A 26412-nucleotide genomic window follows, 5' to 3' on the forward strand; every position below is an offset into this window, starting at 1 on the left:
TTTTGGAGGAGAGAAGAAACCCAAAAGCAAGAAGAAAATGAGAGAGAGAAAGAAAAAAGAGAGATAATTTTTTTCTCAAAAAGTGAGGGGCGTGTGTGTGAGGGGTGTATTTTTATATGCGTCACAATCCAAGATCATTAAGAACTTGAGACTCTCTCTGCAAAAACGTGTGGAGGGGGAGAGGAGACTAATATAGAAGAAAAATAACTTCTAGACTCCTAATTATTAATTATCTTGATTTTTCTTTTTATTTAGATGTGTAGGACGTCCCCTATATTTAAAACTTTAAAATATTTAATTTAAAGGTCTTAATTATCCATCTTTTATTTTGCTTAATTTAATTTTTTTATGAATTAAAATTTAGAGGTTATGAAATCCATATGGACTCTTGGGTCCAAATGAAAATCTACATTGGACGTCTCCCATGAGGGTCCAAAAATATATCCAATGGGTCCAAACACCAAAAAGAATTGGATCTAAACCAAACAAAACCCTAGATCCAACTCGGATCCAAATACCGATTTTGGATCCAGACTCAAAATTCAAGATCCAAATTACAACCAACTTAGAAAAATCTTTATAATTTATCTTTTTTTTATTATTCTTGAATTATTATTCATATCTTAAGACAAAAATTCATAATTAATCGAAATAAAAAAAAAATCAAGAACATCACAAATTCAAGATTTTCAAGAAGATCAACAAAATCAAGAAGGCACAAATATAATCATAATCACATCAATACCATCATATATTGGTTTTAATTCACAAGAAAATCTTGTGTTTTACACATTGAGCTCGATTGTCATTTTATCGGAGAAAAACTTCAACAATGCATCATTACTACTCAATTTATCCCTAGCCAATATCAATGTGCTGACATTTTCAACAAGGCACTTGGCCGAGATCAACTTCGTTATTTACTTGGCAAGTTGGGCGTGATTGACCCCGGCGTGCCAACTTGAGGGTGAGTGTTAAACGTCGTTGTCTTATCCCACTTATCCTGAATATTGTTGGGCTTGTTGGATTCATCCCACTTATCGTGAAGATTGTTGGAATCATTCCACGATAAGTGGATATTGTTTTTCTCTTATCGTGAATATATTTGTATTGTAGCAAGTACTATTGTGATCATTATCAAGATTTTAGGATTGTAGCTATCTCTATCACAAAAATATTGTAGAGTAGTGTGTTTTACTGATATAACTTTTCTTGTAATTTTTTTTACGGGATATAGTCTAACTGTGTAATATGTATATAAGAAACACATGAATGTACAACAAAATGTATGAAAACAATTAATTCGCTCATCATCATCTTCTCACGCTTCTCTTAGTAAGGGCGAGATCCTAACCAAGTCCAACCCTTTTACATCTTTAGTTGGGCTGGAGGTCAGCAGCCCTCTGCCAAAGCATATAAACCAACAAACGACAAACAGTTTGTAGACAGTGGAAAATTTTGGCCTTGCACCTGCCACAGCATGCACTTGAGAAAAATTACAATGGGACTTCTTACAAGCTTATTGGTCAAGTACATGATACTTTAATCATCTTGTAATATTGTATTGGCTTCTGGATCATTCATTCGACCATGTATTCAACATTTCCAAAAGTAAGATTGAATCAAAGATATGATCGTTGGACCTTTGGACTCTGTTCTCGTTCACCAGAATTTTCAAGTTGAACTTTGATAAAGGGAGTGTTTGAATACAGAGCTCACCTAAATTGTGGGATTTACCAGAAAAGGACTAGTTTCTCTCTAGAAAGTAGGGATATATGTTACCAACGGTGGCGCGTTGCGTGATTGGTAGGAGCTGTCGGTGCACGTCTCCCAATGGTACAATCTGAATATCTTTAATTTATTATTTTTAAAGTTTTTGATTGAAATCCCGACTAGATTTATAGGTACAGTAGCAAATATGTCCTATATATGTGTGAAAGGAGAAACTGGAGCCACATGTTTCAAGATTCAACCACCCCTGGCCGGGTAGGATTTTTAGAATGGAGACGTAAATCCTATCTTCAAACACAAGACAAGTGTGATATGTCCTATATGTGTGAAAGGAGAAACTGGAGCCACATGTTTCAAGATTCAACCACCCCTGGCCGGGTAGGATTTTTAGAATGGAGACGTAAATCCTATCTTCAAACACAAGACAAGTGTGATGATCTCAATCACAGAATCTAGAGAGTCAGTATACACCCAAATGCTTGGCTATAAGTATCTCATTTACATGCTTTCATAATTTCCATAACTGAGCATCCAAGCACTTGCGAAGAATTTCAAAAATGGGAAGCCAGGAAATTGTTCTTATGGATACCTGGGCTAGCGCTTTTGGAATGAGGGTGAGGCTCGCCCTGGCTGAGAAGGGTGTGCAATACGAGTATAGAGAGGAGAATCTATATCAAAAGAGCTCTCTCTTGCTAGAAATGAACCCAATTCACAAGAAGATACCAGTCTTGATTCACAATGGAAAACCCATCATAGAGTCCCTCATCATAGTCCAGTATATTGATGATGTATGGAAGGACTCCCCACTAATGCCTAAGGACCCATACGATCGTGCTCTAGCAAGATTCTGGGCTGACTTCATTGACAAGAAGGTAGAAGCCATCACTTAATTATTTGTAGCTCTAGAGATTTGTGTGTTGCATGCGTCCCTTTTTTTGTCTTGCTTTGGTCTTTATTGTGCCATACACGTAGGGACTTGGGTTGGATCTATCCATTATTGAATCCGATCTTATCGGATCTAACCTAATCAGATTCGGATTCGGCTAGGATATATTTTGTATGTAACTGAGTTGGATATTCCGTTTGATTTGGATTGGGTTTGGACTTAGATTTGAATTGAATGCAAATCTGCATATTGAATATAAATCCGATCATTAATCAGATCTTGTTGGCTTTATGAATTAAATCGGAGTAATTGGACATGGGTCTGGTAAGATATCTGACTAATCAGGTATATATCCTTGATAACCTTTTTTTTTATATATATACGGAGAAACCACCCCAGTATCAGAGACCCAGCCGTGTTGGCTCTCCATGCCATTCTTACAATCACTGTCCTGACAGCATAAAACTATGTGGGCTTACCCCTTGCCTCAGAGAGGATGATGCCCATGGGATTTGAACCCGCCAGCTTAGCGGTCTAGGCCCCATCCCACTATGCCAAACCCTCTTTGGGGCGTGACATCCCCTTGATACCAAAGCATCCTCTCTCTTTTTTTGTCTTGCTTTATCATTATTTTGTCTGTGGACTTTTTGCTATACTTAGTTACTCTGTATTTTTTGGGTAGATTTATACTTTTTTCTGTGAACTTTTTGCTCTACTTAGTTACTTTGTATTTTTTGGGTAGGTTTAAACTTTTTCCTTTTTTTTTTCTGTGAACTGGTTCAGATAGATGGCTGTGGGAGGAGGATATGGAAGTGCAAAGGTGAGGAAAGCCAGGCAGCTGTTAAGGAGTTCATTGAGTCTTTGAAACTGCTAGAGGGGGCCTTGGGGGATAAACCCTACTTTGGAGGTGAAACCTTTGGATTCCTTGACATTGCTCTCATTGCTTACTCATGTTGGTTCAAAGCCTACGAAATGGTTGCAGACTTCAAGATTGAGAAAGACTGTCCAAAGCTAATGGAATGGGTGGCTCGATGTATGCAGAGAGAGAGTGTGTCAAAGACTCTGCCTGACCCCCAGAGAATCTATGATTTCATTGAACAGTTGAAGAAGAGATTTGGTATTTGAGTCAATCAATTTACATGGAAATGGATTTACATTGTACCACGCACAAGCTATAGTTGAAATAATAGGCCATGAAGGACATGAGTGTAGGTAATAAAATGCATAGAGAACCATCTCTTGCTTTTCTTTACTATTTTTGTATTTAGGGAATTAGTTTTGAGAGAATATGTAGGGTGAATAAAAAGTTTGCTTCTATGTGCTAGTTTATTTTTTTCTTTTTGTTGATTAATATAGATGTTTTCATGTTTATCCACTATGAAATTTGAATTAATCTTGTATTTCAACAAATTGGATTAATTCCTACGATGGTGCTGTCCATGTAAAAGAGCGTGTTCTCCAAAATGCCTTACAATTTGCCGAAATCCTCTTTATGTCCAAAATTTCTGATTCTCAATATTTTTATGACAGTTTTACCTTTTAATTTGCGAATTTGTATGATAGATAGGTACACCTTCCAAGGGTTATAACATCTCAATAAAAAGGAGATTCACGTCAAGCCTAATGAAATTCGCATAAAGTTTTTTCAATGACTAACTTGAATCAAAATACTGGAGGTTTGCATCTGAAATGCGCAGATTTTCTTAGATTCACAAGCTTGATACGAACCTTCCAAAATTTAAAAATTTGAGCTCAGCAGATTCGCTCTATGCATTTGGGGGCAATCTTGACATTCACCCAAACATCATTAACATAACCTTCTTTAACTAAAACCTCACTTAAAGTCAAGACATGTTCGACCTTCGCAAATGTGTCTTGCTAATATCTCTAACTTCATATGTTTTCTCATTCGAGCTCAACAAGTTGGGTGACACACTTGCCAGCCCTCACGACCTTAATTCCTCTCTCTCTCTCTAATAGAAAGTAGAAAGGCGACATTTACCAGTGTATTACATCCCCACGAATCTGAATTACATGACTGGTGGGTCTGATAAAGAATAGTTTATGAGCAAAAACTAGTTGTTCATAACTTACGTAATGAGAGGAGATCAAAATGGGAAAAAAGAAACATTTAATAAGGGAAAAACCGTTATAGTTACCAAAGTATAAATTTTAATAACTGAAGATAATTAAAACTTAGGTATGATTTTAATCCTTTGAATTTAAAAATGAAGCAGGTATATAGACAAAACGACTAGAACGCTTTATTATTGATTTGTTTAATAGAAAGAAAAAATAATAATAAGATGACTTTTTTTCTTATTAGAGAGAACAAAAGCAATTTAGTTTTTAGGGAAAAACTTGTTAATTTGTATTTGTTGGATGAAAACATCACATGGGAGATCCAGAGGCCATTAATAATACGTTACTTTTTTTTAAAAGGCAAGCTGAGGTTAGGCCGACCCCTACCAGAACATTGGCCAACACATGTGGCAGAGGGATTCGATCGTGGGCCTTAAGCTTGACACAAGACCCCACCTACCACATTGGATTCCACGTCGGTGGTATTAAAAATACATTACTACCTCATATAAACCTGAACTCAAAGTGCGTTGGCTTACGTCTAAGTCACTCACTGTTGGGCTAAGAACCTTTCTTCTTCAAAGGATAGTAAGAAAGCAACAACTCTAGTTAAGTTTTAAGGGGAGAGATTATTAGCTTAGGAACACGAAGATTACACTTAAAACTCTCTCGGATTAACTTGATCTTTCATTCATTCCCCTTATTCCCAATTCAGACAACAGGCTCACTTCCAGAGTGAAACTAATTGACCATGAGAGGAAGATTCTTAGTTAAAGATATTCATGCACTCATACAATTGCTTTAGCGAGAGCTGTTGCTCATCTTCTTTGAGAATCAAAGACATGAAAAATTGAGGAAGAGGAGCTGCTATTAGTGTGAAGCTAAGGCTTTTCTATTATTAATGAAAGGAGAAAGAAGAAAAACACTCCAAAAGCTCTTACATTAATATGAGCTTTGCTTCTTTATACCCCATTGCTTAAGCTCCTTTTAATGCCCAGCTTCTCGAACTTAAGCCCATCACCTACAAGCAAGCCATCAAGCATCTTTATTGGCACTCTGTCATGGAAGCTGAATACAATACTCTGTTGCAAAATTGCACTTGGCATCTCGTTCCTCCATCGTCACAGTTCAATGGTGTAGGTTCTAAGTGGGTGTACCGTATCAAACGACATACATATGGGTCTATTGCTTGTTATAAGGCTTGTCTTATGGCTAAAGATTTTTATCACAAGAAGGGTTGATTTCTTTGATACCTACAGTCTTGTTGTTAAACCAACTATCATTCACATGATTCTATTTCTTGCGGTCTCTTTCAAGTGGCATATCCATCAGTTGGATTTTAACAATGTCTTTCTTAATGGCTTCCTGAATAAGGGTGTTTATATGAGTCAATCGCCTGGTTTTGTGCATTTTCACTTTCTTCATCGCATTTGTAAGCTTGATCGCTCTATCTATGGTCTCAAGCAAGCTTCAAGAGCCTGGTACCACCGTCCGGGATCTTACTTGGTCTCTCATGACTTTATTACTTCTTAATCAAATACTTCTCTTTTTATTTTTCAATGAGGTAGTCTTATTATTTATATTTTAGTTTACATGGATGACATCATAATCATCAACAACTCCTCTTCCAAGATCTCTTACCTTATTTATCATCTCGATGTGGCCTCATCTATTAAGGATCTTGGGCAGCTCAGTTATTTTCTTGGTATCGAAGTATTATATTTCTCTGCAAGCGTAACCCTTTCTTAGTGGCTCTACACTCTTACTCTACTTCAACGAGCCTACATGGCTGTCGCCAAACCTGTCTCTAGCCCTATGAGCTCCTCCTCCAAGTTGTCCAAAGATGACTCACCATTGTTTCAGGATCCTATACTCTATCGTAACATTGTTGGTGGCCTGCAATATCTTTCTCTTACTCATCTTAACATCATTTTTGTTGTCAACAAGATCTGCCAGTATATGCATCAACCGACTGATGCTCACTGAACTGTTGTCAAGTGAATATTACGTTACTTGAAGGAGACTTTGCATCATAGCCTACTTCTTCAATCATCATATTCTCTTCAGCTTAGTGCCTACTCAAATGCAGACTGAGCGGGTTGTCTGATGATCGCAAATCTACTGCTAGCTTTGTTATCTTTCTTATTCGTCCTGCAAGCAAAAAGAACGTTCCTCATTCAAATATACACTACAAGAAAATATGAAATTAGCGACGGATTAACGAGAGAAACAAATATGTCGCTAAAATGAATACTATTTACGAAAATAGCGACGACATAGGTTCCATCGCCAAATCTGTCGCTAAATAGCGACGAATTTGGCGACAGAATAGATTTCATCGTTATTTTCGTATTTTATCGTAATAGTCGCGCCATTCAGCGACAGATTTGGCGATGGAATAGATTTTGTTGCTATTTTCGTATTTTTGATTTACAACGGCGTAGCAACGGAATAGTTCTCTCGCTAAGCCGTCACTAAATGTCGCAAAAATCCCTAATCTCAACCCTCTTTCTCTTTTCCTGTTTCGCTGCCTCTTCCACTGCTCCCGCCCGCCGCCCTCTCCCTCTCGCCACCCTCTTTTTTCTCGCCGCCCGTCGGCCTCTCTCCGGCCCCCCACCATCCACCGCCGCTCGGCGACGCGCAGGTAAACCTTTCTGTCGGCAGGGGGTCGACCACCCTGCGTTTCCGACAGGGGGTCGACCCCCTGCGTTTTCGGCAGCAAGGGGTCGACCCCCTGCGTTTCCGGCAATAGGGGGTCAACCCCCCTGAGTTTCTGGAAGAAGGGGGTCGCCCCCCTGCGTTTTCGGCTGGGGGTCGTCCCCCTGCGTTTCCGGCAGCAGGGCGCAAGAGGTCGCCCACCCTGCATTTTCGGCAGGCAGGCGGTCGCCCCCCCTGCATTTCCGGCAGGCAGGGGGTCGACCCCCCTGCATTTTTGGTAGGGGGTTGACCCCCTGCGTTTTCGGCAGCAAGGCGCATGGGGTCCCCCCCCCCCCCCTCCTGCATTTTCGGCAGGCAGGGGGTCGACCCCTCTGCATTTTCGGCAGGGGGGTCACCCCCCTGCGTTCTGTGAAACTACGAATGACTCATTAAATCAGTTATAGTTTGTTTGATGGTTCCTGCTACTCGGATAACTCTAGTAAAGCTAGAGCTAATACGTGTACCAAAGCCTGACTTTTGGAAGGGCCACATTTTTTAGATAAAAGGCCTATACAAGATTTTTTCATTTGCCTCAGGGTTTTTTTTTTTGGCAGGTGGTGACTTCATTTTAACACAATGTTTTTTGCTCATTTCTCAACGGAACTTGCTTTTGCCTCGCCACCCGTGGTAAGTAAGTGACAAAAACAATGCAAATCGGGTAAATACATGTGGTGAGTAAGTGATGCAAACACATCACATGTTATTTAATTTATTGGATGTAACACTTTATTGTTCGCACACTCACTTAGTTGTTGATATTTTGGACTGCTTTGTTGGAGTTCGGAGATCATACTGAGCATGATTTTAATGTATGAGAATAAAAGTGTTCTTATTTTTGGAGTACAGATTCCATGCTAGGCATGGTAGTAGTTAACGAGATATTGAAGTGTGTTTGCTGCAGGTACATGTTTGACATTTGTTTGATATGAATGATTTCGATGTATTGCAATGTTTGATATGATTATATCCATGCTTGCATGTAGTTACTTTCAATTTGATTATGACTTTCATGTGAAATTGTATAATAAAAGCATGCTTCAAATGAATGTATATTGTCATGAATAGTTTGCACATGAAAATATTAAGTTATCAATGCATGCATCATAATTCTTGTGATTGTATGACATCATATATTGCATGATAAATTTGATATTTTCTTCATCATAGCATTTTGATGGTTCTCTTTTAACTGGTTAGGATACTATTCGTAACATCATACGACAAAATGACTGCAAATCGTGAATGGATGTACTGTAGGATAATGAACAATGAGTTATCGCATGAATATATGGATGGTGTTGAAAGTTTTGTTGAATTTGCAATGACAAGTGTCAGTACAGTGGATCCCACAGGTCGGATTAGGTGTCTCTGAAAGATTTGTAAGAATAATTGATTTGTAGAACCTCATGGCGTTAGACATCACCTATACAGGAAGGGTTTTGTGAGTGATTATCAGAATTAGAAGTTTCATGGAGAAGAATTTAGAAATAATTTTGATGCATGGGTGAATGTGGTGCACGATAATCCATATATGAATTTGATATTTGATGTCACAGGAATAGAACTGGGTTCTGCTATGAGTTCTAGTGATGTAAGAACTGCAGTAGATGAAGAATCATCAAACGATGCAGCTAGTATATTTTATGATTTATTTAGATATGCTGATGAACCACTTTGAAACGGTTGCGAGAGTCACACTATCTTGTATGCAGTTCTTCAACTAATGAATTTGAAGTCCGAGTATAATTTGAGTCAATCATGTTTTGACCGTTTGTGCATGATTGTGAAGAGTATGTTGCCTAAAGATGAGAAATTGTCATAAAATTTCTATCGTGCGAAAGTTATGGTCAACGCTTTAGGTATGGGGTATAAAAAGATTGATGCTTGTTCAAATCACTGCATGTTGTATTTCAAGGATCAGAAAAACAACATATCATGCCAGTCATGTGGGCATCCTCGGTTCAAGCCAAAGACAAGAAGAAGAAGAAGAAGCAGAAGAAGAATATGAAAGTCAAACAAGTGATGAGGAAGAATTCTCAAGCTAGTGAGCAAAATCTTGTAATATAAACCTTTATTTGAATGTATTGTAATACTTGTTGTGAATGATTTGAATTATTTGAATGTATTGTAATACTTGATGCGAATGATTTGAATGTATTGCAATACTTGATGTGAATTATTTGAATGTATTGTAATACTTGATGTGAATCATTTGAATGTATTGCAATACTTGATGCGAATGATTTAAATGCATTGTAATACTTGATGCGAATGATTTGAATGTATTGCAATACTTGATGTGAATGATTTGAATTATTTGAATGTATTGTAATACTTGATGTGAATAATTTGAATATATTACAATACTTGATGCGGATGATTTGAATGTATTGTAATACTTGATGCGAATGATTTGAATGTATTGCAATACTTGATGTGAGTGATATGAATTATTTGAATGTATTGTAATACTTGATGCAAATTATTTGAATGTATTGTATGCCATTTTTTATTTGTTAGAATATGGTTCATGGAGCTTATAGTGGTCGTTTATCGAGTAGTAGTCAGGCCCAACCTTCATCTTCACGGGCTCCTGTGATAGGTATATCATTTAACTAATTGGATGTTTGATTAGTTGAAATATGCATTCTGAGAATTTCTAACGTATTTTTTTACAGATGATGTTTTGCCTGTACATGACCTACCTACACCAGTTGATCACACAAGTCAGGAGTCAACACAGGATGCAGGGTCTTCTCAGTCTGGCACAAGAAGACTCATTTGAATAGTATATATCGATAATCGACCATAAGTATTTCATTTTCATTTATTGCATATCTTATAAATATTTTATATTGATATTTACTGTGTACAAATTCATGTGCAGCACGAGGTTTGAGCCACAAGAAGTAGTATGGAAGATTAGGAATTCACTTCTTCAATATCTACCATGACCGATCGCTCAATGGAAAGAGTATCCAAAAGAGGTGATAGATAGATTGTGGTTCTCATTCACGGTATACAGTTGTTTGTCATAGTTAATGTGTTTTATATTTAAATTTTTTTTATAGTCATGTCTACTAACCTTTTGAAAATATATATAGGCTTCGAATTGCTTCGCGATTACGGTGGAGGAACATGATGCAAGAAAGGTGTGACAGAAGGTGACTGTCAATCGATTTGCAGACATGTTATACAATATGAAGACTGCAGCAAAAAAAGCATCTGGCGGTATAGATGATCCACTACAATAGAAGGGTCATGGCCCTATTACTATCAGAAGAGATTATTGGGAGGGAATGTGCGACAAGTGGGCGGGGGATGCATTTCGAAAATGCTCTGCGGAGGCTGCACAAAATCGAGCGAAAATGCCTGAAGCTTATCTACACACAAGTGGATCTAAGACTTTTCGGAGCCACCTGAAGAAAATGGTAACTCATCAATATATAATATCAATTTTATAAGTATTATTGCAAACCTATTAACTAAATCTTTTATCATTTAACTTTGCAGGAAGCAGAAAAAGGAGGCATTGTACCATATAAGGATGTGTTTGTTGAAACACATAAACGGAAGACAACAGAAGACTTTGTATCAGAGAAGGCGAGAACGATAACGATATGTATTTATTCTATTAATAATCATTGCAATATATAAGTTACCATTTTCTTTGTAATTCTTAATTATTAATGCACACTGTAAACATTATTTTGTAGGAGGCATATGAGCAACAGATGGTAGAGCGATATGGCGATGACTCTACTCAGCATTCATCATTTGATCCTGCAGCATGGGTGACTACAGCAGATGAACTCAAAAAGGGTCGTGTGTTCGGGTTTGTGAATAATATGAACACCTCACCTGTCATTGCTTCCTCCAGTCACGACTTACAGACTTCTTCCGTCGACATAAGCTCTAAGCAGCATCCTATTTTTTCTGATGATGATGTATGTCAGATCGTTAAGGACACAATGCGTGACTACTTCCATGAAACCATCGTTGACGTTCTCTGATCTGAGTTCAACCGTTTTTTGCTGAACAGGGGAACTTCGATTGTAGATGTCTCTCAGGTATGAAAGTTTCATGCAATATATTGCATGTCGTTAGATTTCATGTAACTTTGATTGCCTTAACTTATATGCATTGGATATAATTTATTTCAGTATATTTTGTTTATCAGTACTGGCCTTTTATATAATATTTCAGTCTAATATTTTTACTGCCTTAGAACACATATGAGCATGATAGAATCAATATACAACTTTTTGCCTGCCTTAGAGCACATATGAGCATGGTAGAATCACATATAGAGTTTTTCTGACTGTCTTAGAACACATATGAGCATGATATAATCACATATAGAGTTTTTTTACTGCCTTAAAACACATATCATTCATGATAGAATCACATATAGAGTTTTTTGCCTGCCTTAGAGCACATATCATTCATGATAGAATCACATATAGAGTTTTTTGTCTGCTTTAGAGCACATACGAGCATGATAGAATCACATATAGAGTTTTTTTACTGCCTTAGAACACATATCATTCATGATAGAATCACATATAGAGTTTTTTGCCTGCCTTAGAGCACATATCATTCATGATAGAATCACATATAAAGTTTTTTGTCTGCCTTAGAGCACATATGAGCATGATAGAATCACATATAGAGTTTTTTTTTATTTTAATATAATTTTTTTATCAATACTGACCTTTCTTTTCTTATGTAGGTTGCTGGTGATAATCAGCGTAGCGGAGCTGAAGGGACAGATCAAGGCAATGAACAAGAAGACGCATAAAATCTTGGCGATGATTAGATTAATGTGTTGAATTTGTTCTACTTTTTTTTGTTTCAAAAATGTAATTATTGAATTATAAATAATTAAAAGTTATGAATTTTAAAGTGGAACGATTAATTGTTTTAGTTTCCTTTTATATGTAATTTTATGTGTACTTTGTTTTTTATTCACAGGAAATATAAATTGTAGCGCGATAAATTTTTTCTCAAAATTTAATTTTCAAATATTTTTTTAAATTTTTTTCCTTATTTGCGACAGATTAGCGACTGATATATCTGTCGCTAGATGTATAAGTTAGCGACGGATTAGCGACGGTTGTAAAGCCGTCACCAAATTGAGGTCGCCGTTTAGTAACAACGGCTTTGCGATGGACGTTGTCGTTCGTTGTTCCATCACAACTTAGCGACAAATATACGTCGTCGCTTATTAGCGTCAAAAAATTTGTGATAGAAGATATCCGTCTCTAAGCCTGTTAGCGACGGATTAGTGATAGAATTAAGTCGTCGCTAATCCACTGATTTGTTGTAGTGATAGAGGCTGAATATAAATCACTGGTTTGTGTTGCCTCTGATCTCCTTTCGTTACACTCTCTCCTATGTAAACTCGAGTTTCCTCCTTGTGTACCACCTATGCTATGATGCGATATTATCATAGCCCTCTATCGTGCTGCCAATCCTATCTTTTATGCTAGGATCAAGCACATTAAAATTGACTTTCATTTGTTAGTGATCATGTTCGCAAGGGTCATCTTCAAGTTCAGTTTATTTTCTCTCATGACCAGCTCACGGTCTTACCAAACCACTCCTGTTTACATACTTTGTCAATCTTCATCACAAACTCAACATGCAGGCCCCTCCGTTGAGCTTGGAGGGCATGATAAGATAAGCCTCTCAAAATTGATAATCTCAAAAGATAATTCTTCAGGTTGATACATGGAGTTATCACAATTATCAATTTTCCTAAAACAGTTGGAGTTACCGCAATTACATAGTCATAATTATCTACACCCCTAATGTAGCTAAAGTTACCATAGTCTTAGAGAAATCGATACATCTTATGTAGGTCGACTCCTCAAGTTGAGCTGGTGGTTCCTTGAATATAGCAACAACTCTTAACTGACTCCTATAATGTATATAATGTAGATATTTGTAAAGTAAACTCTCTTTATCCATGTTATCGTGTAACCATTTATCAATTTTCTCTAACCAATGTACATTGGATAACCTTACAAATATTTTATATAATAAAACCCTTGCACTCACAAATTAAAATGTGTGTGAGATTAATCATGTTTCCTTGTCTATCATTATCTTTTCAACACGACACTCAACTAAATCGTTATATGTCATTTTTCTAAATGCCATATGATCCATGGTCTCATTTCTTCATATCCATTTAACACGACAATCATTATTGGCGTTGCCTATCTCTTTGATGGGTCCCACCCTTTGTTTTTTTAGGGGATGTTTATGTTCTAAATGAACTAGACCACTGCCGTGTGGCTATCGGGGTACTGGTTGCAAAGGTGCTGAGTTGAAGACCCTGGATCAAACCCTCCCCCTCCGATGACACACGGGTGTGTCCTTAGCTTTCAGAGGTGGGCCAAGGAGGGGCAGGTTGGTGGTGGGGCCCCACCCAGGGTCTTCCCTAGCTTAGGCAAGGGTTCCTCGTCATAAAACAAAAAATTGTTTTAAAATGAACTAGAGTGGAAAGGTTTAAAATGAACGGTTGAGAAAGACCTGTTGGTACGGTTGTACCGTTTTCATGGGGACGGCACGGCATCAAAAACCTCAAATAATTTATTTTGTTGGCCATTCATTATAACTGTGAAAGCGTAACGCCTTTGTTGATGATGTAAGATGACATTTCACACGCCAAGATGGTTTCTAACGATGTCAACGTGTTCACCACGTCATCATATGCCACCTTGGATGAAGTGCCACGTAAGATCCACGTTACATAATTGTAAATAATTTTTCAATGAGCTGCCTGGACTTACCATCTATTAGATAAAGCCACACAACCTTTAGGTTATACCGTTCAACTGCTGATTTTATCTTAACGCAATTTAAAATACTCGCCTGAGATATGAAATGACATTTTCGTCCGATTCCATAACACAATTCTTCAATACCATGTTTTTTGCAATTTTTTTTTTTTAAACCAATCAAGAAATGAGGGTGTTTCTAATCACTTTGTTTGTCGAGACAATGGTCATGACCAACTCAAGCATGTTTTTGAAGCTTAAATTGTGAGCGCAGGTGGCTATCTGTAATTATTAAAGTTTTATGGTGTTTTTTTAAATCACTAAATAGTTCTTCTTCTTCTTTCTGTAAAGTACTCAAGATTCTTGCGCATGCAATATTAGGGGCACGCTACGCAACGATAACGCCATCCTTTCTTTCATGTGTTTTATGCCTTAAAGTCTTGCCCTCGTCCAAAACCTAAAACTATGTTTGCCTAAAGTTTCTTGGGCTGCTATTGACGCCAACCATCTTTCATTAATTATTCATGCTTGTAACCCGTTTGCATGCTGCGGAAAGCTGGGGCTTTTCTGGGAAATGCACCATCATCGATGCTTTTCCGAGGGGCCAACTGTGGCAACACAAACGCTGGGTTTCCTTTTTCGCGAGAAAAGGGAGCCCAAAATCAAAGCTGTTTCAGCAAAAACGTTTCCGTTAGGGTCAGGGTTTGGTGATAAACAAGGAGGTCTAATTAGAATCCAGGTCAGACTCAAAGGGTTCCATTAATACCTGAAACCAGGTACGGTTTGTGAAATTTCATACTAAACTCGGGCCTGACCCAAGTTCCGACTAAGCTATGCAAATTTTCAATGTACAAAAGACAATATATATATATATATATATATATATATATATATATATTATTTTACTGGGTATGGTTCAGCTTTGATTCATGTAATAAGATCTGGGTATAGTTTCTCTTATGGTGAGTCCAATTGAACTCAGGTCCAAACCCTATACCAGCATGTGAAATCAGACCTGGGTTTGGTGTTACCTAGATCTGAACCAAACCCAACGCATTGACGCGCCTAGGTATGGCCATAAAAGATGCCGACCCAAATTTACGTGGGTCATCATCAAATTTGGGTTATAATTTTTGTCTTGACCTGGCCGAGCTTGACCCAAATACTTCTTATATATTTTTAGTGAACATAAGCGCATTAAATTATATGGATCTGGACTTGAGATTTCATTTTTTTACTTAACAAAAGCCAAATCCGATAATTAGTTATTTGAATAAGTTTGGGTATACCTTAATTAATCAAACACCCGAAACGGTTGATAGCCCTAACCCCACTGCATGCACAACCAACCTGTGCCCTACCGTAACCTTAGGCTGGCCCATTTACAAAATAAATATATTATTTTGTATAGTTGAGAGTAGTGTTATTAAAAACACACCTCAAGGCGTAAAAAGTGTGCCTCGCCTCAAGGCGAGGACCTTCATGCCTTGAGGCGCATGTATAAAGCCCAAAAGCCCAGGCATGTGCCTCATACGCCTTGAGGCGCGCCTCAAGGTAAAGCGCGCATGCCTCAAAATTTTGGTCAAATGAGAGGTCAAAGCCCCCATTTGACCAAAAATTAGGGTTTAAAAAAGGACTCGGTCACCCTAATTAGGGTCGGGAGCCCTAATTTTATCTTTTTCACGCAGTCTTGCTCTCTCGTATTTTTCTCACAAAGTCTCGCTCTCTCACATGCAGTCTCTCTCTCTCGTCTATCACACATACTCTCTCTCTCAGCCACGCAAGCTTCTTCATTTAGGTAATGCTCCATCCCCTCTTCATTTACAAAATTTTTTTTCTGTTATGTTTGTTTATTTATTTTTTTGTCATTTATATATGAAAGAAATTTGTATATATTTTTCTTTTCTATTATTTTTTTGTGCAAAATAGCAGTTTGCAGTTCGGTTGAGTTCTACTCTTCTTTAGAGTTAAATTTTGAGCCGGTATACAATATGAAATAGATATAATTTATGTTGTACAACATGCATTGTATATATATGTATATGTATGTGTATGTGTGTCTATGTGCATGTGCATGCGTGCATGTATGTATTGGCAGACATGCAACCATTTGCATGTGGGACCGTACATAGATATTATATACCACACTCACCAAATGCATTACTTTTTAGTAAATGTAGCTTAAATCTATAGACTGCACTCCTGGATCTTAAACCTTAGTATGATCTTTGTTAACTTAGTCTATGTTCAATTCTTGTAACATAACTAATACCAAGTGACTAATTTCATGTTAAAAACTCGCTATAACATAATGATTATTTGTGAATGTCTGAGTTGCTAGTTTGGCTTTGTTGTTGGTCATAATGTTTATTCTTAAAACTAGTAAAGAACAATATTAGTGGTTGATTTTTACTATATGTTGTTTCTAAATTATTTTTGTTGTTTTCTTATCTTGCTAATTATACTTGACACCTTATTTTCTTATAATTTTAATTGTGGCTTTAATATTACTCACCTTTAATGTAATGCCCCAAAATCTAAACCAAAAAAAAAAATTAACGCAAAAACCTTTAATTAATTTTTTTTCTTCTAAACTTTAATCAGTGGAGAACGATATTTATCATGCAAGGGTTTAAACAACTTTGGAGTGGGTTACAAGTGTAAATCCAAATAAGAGCAAAGTATCCATTTACAAAAACCCAAAGCTATTTATATTACGTACAAAAATTCTTTTCACAAAATGATAGATGAAAAACTTAACAAATGCTTAGGATCAAAATATACTAAATCCTAAGTCTGGCCTTGGATCCTCCAAAAGTGTTGGTACCTATCATTGTCGTTGCATCCCATCATCCATTGTCCAACGTGTCAATCACCGGTATTCCCTTTAAAGGGTCAAACTCATGAAAGCCTGGTAGGTACATACCACTCTACAAGAATTATAAGATTAAAATATCTTGGGAGCATACAATTATTTGAAAACAGTAAAATATGTCATATAATTCATGCAATAAATAATATTTACATCATGATAATTAAAATATATCTTTAGTACTGAATCTGTAAGAGTAAAGAGAACTTTCTTTCACTTATTAGTATCCACTCGAGCATGTGGGGGGGAATCCGACGCTGCAGTCCAGAGCATTCTGGGGGTGTATTATTCAATGATTGTATTTTTATCCGAATGACTGACTGAAGCTGACCTAAAGCGGGCGATCAATGACCGAAAGAAATCCCTGCTAAGGCCTATAGAAAACATAGGATGCATCCAAGACTATCTGCAGTAGTTGGGGATCTATCACCTAGGACACCATTTGATAGCCCCGATCACATAACCTACGAGTGACTGAAGACCAAGGAATGTCATTGCTCTCGAAAAGTAACAATTGTGGTCATTCGAGGTTGTACCCCTTACCCTCTCCAAGGTAAGTAAAACAATGAATGGGTTATCAAGTTTTCATTTAAGTTAAAGCTTAGTCAACGATTCATTGATGCCTACCATACCTAGGCATTCCAAGGCTCGTTAGCCCAAGTACCCCTTTGAGGTACGAACAAGTCACAAGTTTTTATAACCCATTCATTATGCTCGGGTGTCAAAACCAAACAGGCATCTTGCTTGTGAAGGCGATCTCAACATTAGTTATTGTTTCATGAACAAGAGTGCATTGCGCCTTCAACTGGGGTCACAATGACCCATTGCTCCTTCGAAGCAATGCATGTCAAAGCACATCTTATAGTACCAAAACACATTTTTCAATACATAGTCGGTTCATTTAACCATTGGCTCTAATTCGAGCCACAGGCATTTTATGCATATTATTCATTTGTTCAGTAAGTAACATCATTCATCATTTTTTGCATGTAAACCCATAAGTAAGCCCATGCTGGTACATTTCCCAAGTATTGTTCAGCCTGCAAGTTATTTTATGTAAAAACTTCATGTATAAGCATGTGTGCAAATTATCATATAGGAAACTAGCATTGAACCTAACATGCATGTGATTTGTTAAACATGAAAGTATCATAATAAATGCACAGGCATATATGCTTATTTAAAGTATGAAGATTACTCATAAGTATATTTTAATATTAAAATCCTACATAGAGAGGTATAAGAATTTCCTACCTTGAAATCCATGCAGTTTATGAGCAAAACCTCCTGAAAATACACCTCGGTATTTTATTTTCAAAATGCGCTCATTGGTTTGAACATGGTAAGGATGATTCGTGACTCAAACCCAGTACCACATATATAGATGGTAGTGAGCTTAGATGATTGTGGCCTCAGTCTTCATGCGATACGGGGTTCTGATGGTAGAGGCGGCAGAGAGGGCGATGATAGTTGTGGTGAAGTTTCGTACTTTGCACAACATAACAACGATCATCTAGCTAAGGAGACATGTGAATGAATAGTGCATCAACCATCAGTATTTATGAAACATCTAGAATGGAAATTGCAACATGTGAGATTTCTTTTATTTCTTGCTAAATCAAGAGAACCTTCACATATCATGATCTGGTTGACAAGATTTATGCATAACTAAAATCTAAGAGGAAATGTTGAAGTCACCTCATTAATAGATCAACAACATCATGGTTGACAAACTGAGTGGTAGATCAAGTATGAGTGCAGAATAAATCATGGTGCCAATATTCACCAACAAGATCTCCAAGCAACCACATCTGATACTCATTTTAACAATAAAAAATGCAAAAAAAAAAGAGGAAAGGTATGGTAATGTTGCAGAAAGTAGAGTGAAATATTCTTTTGGGGAGGGCTAACCACAGACTAGGTTAATCTACTTCAAATACCCTAGAGTGAACAATATGTTAACAAGCTAGCAGTCTCCTTGTTAAAATAAAACCCATAGTGACTGCTTCTTCAGCTGAAACAACACCCGTCTTTATCCATGAATATCTTCCAATTAAGGTCGGTTGGGGCAAAATTTAAGCATAACAGGCATCTAAACACGATAGTGTCACTTTGCTTTGCGAAATTCCATAAGGATTTACCATAGAAGCTACACGATGAGCTAGAAACAACTCCTTCAGACATGATATAGAGGTTGCACGCTTCTAGAAGCATCTTAAATGGGGATCCGCATCCTCAAGGCAACCCATTCACATTGGGTTCAAACAAGCTAACTGACACGACCATTAACCCATAATCAAAATGTCAAATAAATAAATAAATAAAAAAGACATCCTTCATTAACTTTCTGCAAACACATTCACCTATTTGGTTTGTCGTCTAGTGAAAGGAATAACCATTCTCATAAACACTACTACCATCATGGTTCCTCTTGGGTTTGTTAACTCAGCCCCATCACCGAGTTTCCCACCACACAGAACCCCTTTTTTGTTTTTCTGAAAACTGTAAAAACTGAACTTCACCCTAATAACGTGCTTTACAGAAAACACCAATGTCATTGACACTCTTTCAAAGAATGTGACAAACATTTGGTATGCATTGCCTATCTCACAATAACCACCAACTCCAGAGCACCTTGATAGAACCATGAATTATAGCAACCACAATTTTCCAATACACCTAAATAAATGTCACAGATAATGACAATGGAAGGGAACAAAAGAATAAATCACAAAAGACAAACAAAAGGGTTTAATAGAGAGGAATACACAACATATACAGAAATTTTCAACCCTTAATCATCAAAATGGAAACTCAATGTATGGAGAGAGATACAAACCTCAAAGAGTGTGTCCGTCCTAGATGTCGCCAAAGTGCAGAGTGAAGGGAAGGGCAGAGAGAGATAGAGATATAGAGAGAGAGGGGGGGGGGGGCTCGTGAATGAAAAACAAAAAGGGGAGGAGAGTGAGGTTTTAAATAATTTAAATGAGGGAGGGTGGTACATGAAGTAGAACAACATAGGGTGGCGATGTGAAGGAGTAGGGGTGCGGCTGAGGGTGAGGGTGATGAGAGATGGGATTGTGATGGGTTGGGTTGGGTTTGGATTCAATTGGATCCAAACCCAAGTCATTATGAGTTATGGGATTTAGATTTGGTTTGGAGATTTGGTGAGACCCATTTGGGTCTCATCAAATCCAACCTATTATTTTATACATATATATAATATGTGCATTATATAATATATGTTATACGATCCAATTGGGTCTCGAATGAGCCCAAATCACTTTTACCTTATTAAGATTCATTTGGGTTTCAAATGGATCCAAAATCTTATTTAGCTTAGTAGGATCCATTTGGGTTTCAAATGGATCCAAATTATTTTTATTTTGGTGAGATCTATTTGGGTCTTCAAATGAATATGAAATCATGTTTACCTTTAAGAGATCTGTTTGGGTCTTCAATGGATCCAAATCTTTAAAGAGACCCATTTGGGTTTCAAATGGATTTGAAGCTCTCCTATATCTGGTTTAAACCCCAACATGGGTCTAACCTTACCCTAACCCATTTGGGTTTCAAATGGATTTGAAGCTCTCCTATATCTGGTTTAAACCCCAACATGGGTCTAACCTTACCCTAACCCATTTGGGTTGACCTGAATTATTCAAAAATCTAAACCTGGTTACACAATATTCAGTGATCCAATATGCTTATTCAAACAATTCTACATGCGTTTGTGAGGGTTGATCATCTTGGATCTCGACTAAGGTTCGGATCCAAATATCTCATCTCGAACCTCATAAATCTTAAATTAAATTTGTTAATTAACAATAATTAACTGTAAAGAAGAGTAACTCATTAATTATTTGAAATTCACCAGTATGGACCAGAATTCAAACATGTAAAATTCTCTATATCCCATTACAATATTAGATAAAATTTCCAGATATTATATTTAAGGCATGGTATTTATGCCTCTTTCCTCAAGACCACTGCTTGTATTTTGCATGTCACATAGTAGAAAACAGAATTAGATTGAGTTTCAAATCTGTGTATTGGGGTACAAAATTCTGATATGCAATAACCGAGTAATCTGTGGTTAAAACTTTAGCAACTCTTAGGTTTCATAATTCATCATTTGTACCTTATACCTTGTCAATAGCTATTGCACTTCACATTTTTTTTTCTTTTTTCTTTTTTACTTTTGACATCAAACAAGTGGCTAGTTATATTCCTTAAATAGTCATGTTATATCAACAAGCTTCTATAGGTTCATCTATATGGCTTGTATAGAATTTATGTAGCCCTTGTATAAAAAATATTTTTGATCAGTTTTTTTCACAACTATATAATTTGTTTCCAAGTTATATAATTAGTTTTTAAGTTATTTTATTATTTTTGAGGTTATATATGTTGATTCATATTGAATATGAATATGAATTCATTGGATTATATAAAACATTGTCTTAGTTTTTTTTTAAACTCTTTGAGTTTTTATAAATTTCTATGTTAATATATATTTTATTATATGCATTTTTGCAGTTGAACAATGGGAAGATATGTAGGATGAGATCATGGAGCTAAAGTTTCAAATCTCATCTCAAACTCGTAGGACATATAATCTGCAATTACTGTCATCAAGAGACTACATGAGGCATCTATAGGTTAAAACATCACTTAGCTGACATGAAACATGGTGTAAGCATGTGCGAAGCAGTTCTACATGATGTGAAAAGCTTTTTTAGAATCATCTAAGGGATCAAAAATAAAAGAAATAAGAGGAGGAATAAAATAAGTTGAAAATTGGGAGGTGTGTTTATTTTGGATCATCAACTGACGATAATGTGAACAAAAAAATCAGTAGATTATGTAGTGATGTAAAAACAAACACAGGTAGTCCCATGAACCTCTTTGTGAACAAAGAAGTACAACAAGATACAATGAACATTGCTTTCAAAAGAGATGAAAGAAAAAAATGTATGTTGTACCATTGGTAGATTTTTTTTATTCAAATGCCATATCATTTAATCTTTGCAACAATTTATATTTTGGTACAATGGTAGAATCTATTGCAAATTATGGGTGAGGGTTCAAACTGCTTTCTTACCACGAGATTAGAACATGAATTTTAAAGAATGAGGTAGATTGTACTCATGAAATTTTAAAAAAGTTCAAAAAGAAATGGCCAAAAGTTGGTTGCAACATTATGGAATATGGTTGGATAGATAAAAACAAAACTTAATTAATTTTCTTGTGAACAGCTCATCTGAGATAGTATTTTTAAAGTACATCGACATCAGCAACATGAAAAAAATTGGTGCAAATTTGTATAAGTTGTTTAAAAAAGTTGGTGAAAGTAATGTGCTGCAATTCATTATAGATAATATACCAAATTATGTGGCAGCTGAGAATATGTTAACAACAGAAAAAATATGTTTTTAAACACCATGTGCGACGTATTGTTTGGATCTGATGTTAGAAGATATTGAAAAACTATCAATTTTTAAAGATATAGTGAAAAAGGCAAAAAAATTTAAAAAATATATTTATAGTCATGCATGAGTATTAAATTGGATGAGAAAGTACAGAAAGAATAAAAAACTTTTACGTCCAGCGATCACTCGTTTTGCCACATCTCATGCTTCATAGTATTGGATATTATAAGAAAGAGTTGAAGTCGATGTTCTTGCCTTCAAATTTTAGATCATCTAATTACTAAAAAAAAATAATGCTAAGAATATTTCTTATATTGTTCTTAATGTTCATAAGTTTTGGGTTGCCATATCATATGCGGTTAAAGTTACACTGCCTCTCGCGAAAGTGTTGTGATTAGTGAATGTAGTTGCCTATTATTTAAATCCTTATTTTCATTATGCTGACAACTTCAACCCGGATGGAGAAGTTATGAGTGAATTTTATGATTGTGTTGAAAAAATAGTTTCTGATGCAAATGTTCACCTGAAAATTACAACACAAATTGATGCATTTAAAAAGACAAATGAGTTGTTTGGTAGAGTGGCAATCGTCAAAACAAGAAAATTAAAAAGACCTAGTAAGTTTGTAATTATGTTGTTATTTGTTAATATTTTCTTTATGTTTTTGTTAATTGTGACATTTTTAATATGTTTATCAAATTTTTATTGTTTTATTTGAATGCAGCTGATTGGTGGAGTTTATTTGTGTACGAAAATCCTGAATTGATGAATTTTGCAATTCGAATTTTAAGTTTGACGTGCAGTGCATCGGGCTGTGAGAGAAATTGGAGTACTTTCTCATTGATTTGTGACTTTGTATTTTATTTTTGAAATATATTTTTATATGTACAATTATCTTATAATTGATTGTGCATACAAAACAGAGGAATAAACTTGAACAAGAGAAGATGAATGCATTGGTTTTTGTAATGTACAATATGAAATTAAGAGAGAGAAATATGAGGAGGGCTACCAAAGCTCCTATATGTCTAGATCATATAGACTCAAACGATGAGTGGATTGTGGAGAAGAAAGATCGAGTGTTGGCTAGTGATCCCAATTTGGTTGGATCTGAACTTTAACATAAATGCCATTGAACATGTGTCTATTGAAAAAGTCACTTCACCTCATGATTCACAAAGTGATTCTAGGCAAGACAGGTCTTTAAGAGATCGAGGTAAAGTTATATTTCTTTTACCTTGCTATGAATATAGATATATTTTTTTAATTATATAAAATAAGTAATTAATACATGATTCTTTATTGAAGAAAAAAAAAACAAAAGAAGTGACCGAGGATATGGAGGAAGAAAGTGTAAATGATGAAGAGTCAAAGAATGAGGATGAAGAAGAACATATTTATATGAGTTTCTCATATGATGACATTGAAGACTTAGATATTGATAATGACGAGACACAAGAAGAGCCTAAGCCCTAATTCATATAATAGGGCTATGAGCATTTATATGTTTCTGGGGTCTTTCATTTGCACTTATGAATGTTAGCACTCGCATTTTGAAGAGTTTTGGACAAATATATTAACATTTGGTTGTTAATGCTAACATACATTTTTTAATTATGACATAATGTTATTGATGCTAATATGCATTTTGTTGTTAATGTTAATTTCTTATTGAATAAATGCTCATATTTTATTTCATAGATACTTACGTAGATCAAGTTGTTGCATTAATGTTATTTTTACATGTTAATCTCATATTTTTTCAGTATTTATTTGAGATTTTTTTATTTCTTGTTGGTTGTTACTTCATCAATAAAGTATTTTTTATTTATTTATAATTTTAGATATTTTGTATAGTTTTTTTTAAAGTTTTTTAGCAAACAAAAATTTGAGGTTCACTGCTCGCCTCAGATTTTAGTGGAGTACCTCGCTACGCCTCAACGCTTTTCACAACATTGGTTGAGAGCAATAGGGGGCGTCACGTGGTTGGTAAGAGTTGGTTCAAACCCCAGATATTAATGGGTGAGGGTCACCTAACACCAGCTTGCCTTAAAAAAATATAATTTAGATTTTAACTTTAAACTTATTGCTTGCAAGCCAAACAATTTAACCACTTACACAGAAATACATATAAAATATGTTTATTTCTAGATAACAAGGGCCTTCCCTTGTCTGCCTAACACCAACTTGCCTTAAAAAAATATAGTTTAGATTTTAACTCAAAACTTATTGCTTGCAAGCCAAACAATTTAATCACTTACACAGAAATACATATAAAATATGTTTATTACCAGATAACAAGGGGCTTCCCTTGTCTGGTGTTAGTGCACGTCACCTTGTGTTGGAATGTTGCTGGTTCAAAATCCAATGATATAGTTGTATAACCCCAACTTGCCTTTAAAAAAAAAACCTATACCATCATACTCAAACCCAACACCAGTTATTCGTGTTCAGCTTGCCGAGCCTACTCCACGAGTTTGAATGAGCTCACGAGCCCGACATAAGCCAAAACCATGAGCGGTTTGTCTCCCTTCTCAAAGTGTGTCAAATATTTTGAGATTTATGAAAAAAACTCATGAAAATACCTTTAGAAATTACCTAAAAGTTTTAACCTTTAATTTCTTGCGATATTTTCAAAAATATCATTATTTTTTATAGAAGCATAAATATCATGTTTAAAATGCCATATGAACAACATTTTAAACATGATATTTATGTTTTTATCAGCCATTTATCATAAAAACCCATGTATTTTTTTTATTTGTATTTCTTTATAAAAAATTAGTTTTGTATATTTATATATTTATTATTTCCGATATTTTGCCAAAAACATGAGTTTTTAAAAAAATCTATTTGTCGGGAGTTTTTTGCTACCGCTATTTTGCCGTTTTTAACTATTGTCACTATCATCGGCCAAAGTTTCGGAAGTTTGAGGTTAGTTTAGGAATTTGGTTCTCTGCCGTTAGACCACCGACATACATGTGACGTGGCGTATGAGGTGGAAGGATAGCAAATGGGGATTTTACTTGTGAACCTGTACAACCAATTGATTTTAAACACGTGTCCCTTGAGCAGATGTAAAATAAGTGCCCAGGAATCGTAAAAATAACAAAAATACCTACACGGGGCTGAGATCCGATTTGGGACCCGGTCCAACGTGACAGTCACAGTAGAGTGCGGTTCGAGTCGGTGACCCATGGACCATGCCAAATAGAGAAAGAGTCGGATCTAGACCTCGGGACAGGATCTAACATGGATCCGGTTCTAACCTGACCCAACACAATTTCTATGCAATTAATCTTATGTAGAAACCTTAAAGAAGGATCTGATCCATATGTAACCAGCTTCATCAGGGTAAGACCCATTTCCGGCTACAAATCGTTTGACTCATCGAACTAGTTGGGTCCGGGTCCAGATTGTAGAGTTGTAGCCCCGGACAGGGTTCAAGTGTTCAACCATAGCGATCAAAGTTTAAAACGGCAAGTAAATGGCTGTTAATTTCTAGTGTGAAATTAAAAAATAACAAAATCCAATAAATTTAAAATTATAAAACAATACAAGCAAAAATATAAATATAAATAAAAATATATATGTTATGTGTTTTCCAATAAATTTGCCTATAAAAACATAATATCATGATAAAATTGTAGTATTCTAATTTAAAAGAAAATATAATGATATTTTCAAAATATCACGTTTCATTTGGCATTTTCAAAAATAATATTGATAGAACTCGGGTTTGGGCTTAATATAGTAGATCTGATTAGTTTATTGGCTTGCACTGATAATATCCGAGTAATAAATGGACCGGAGCCTCACCCTGAGTTTCCAATCATGATCCATAGGATTGGGTTTTTTCTATCTATATCCAGACCTTGGTTCTGCGTAAGCCAGGTCTTGTTGTACTCGGGCCTGGTACAAGTT

The 26412-nt window shown here is 35.9% G+C and overlaps 1 protein-coding gene across 1 annotated transcript; it reads left to right on the forward strand.

The window, feature by feature from the left end:
* Nucleotides 1–2267: 2267 nt before the first annotated feature.
* Nucleotides 2268–4027, forward strand: LOC149838616 (putative glutathione S-transferase). Its single transcript, XM_090006699.1, has 2 exons — nucleotides 2268–2603; nucleotides 3401–4027. The coding sequence occupies exons 1-2, from the start codon at nucleotides 2289–2291 to the stop codon at nucleotides 3740–3742; spliced, it is 657 nt and encodes a 218-aa protein (XP_089862825.1). The 5' UTR covers nucleotides 2268–2288; the 3' UTR covers nucleotides 3743–4027.
* The last annotated feature ends 22385 nt before the right edge of the window (nucleotides 4028–26412 follow it).

This window comes from Nuphar pumila, chromosome 5, assembly GCF_984573655.1.
Source record: "Nuphar pumila chromosome 5, dmNupPumi1.hap1.1, whole genome shotgun sequence".
NCBI classification, from domain to species: domain Eukaryota; kingdom Viridiplantae; phylum Streptophyta; class Magnoliopsida; order Nymphaeales; family Nymphaeaceae; genus Nuphar; species Nuphar pumila.

What these genes read in the sequence shown, in the direction of transcription:
- LOC149838616 (XM_090006699.1), top strand. Translation starts at nt 2,289, where the DNA reads ATGGGAAGCCAGGAAATTGTTCTTATGGATACCTGGGCTAGCGCTTTT. An exon ending in CTGACTTCATTGACAAGAAG is followed by an intron (nt 2,604 to 3,400) that starts GTAGAAGCCATC and finishes GAACTGGTTCAG; the next exon opens with ATAGATGGCTGTGGGAGGAG.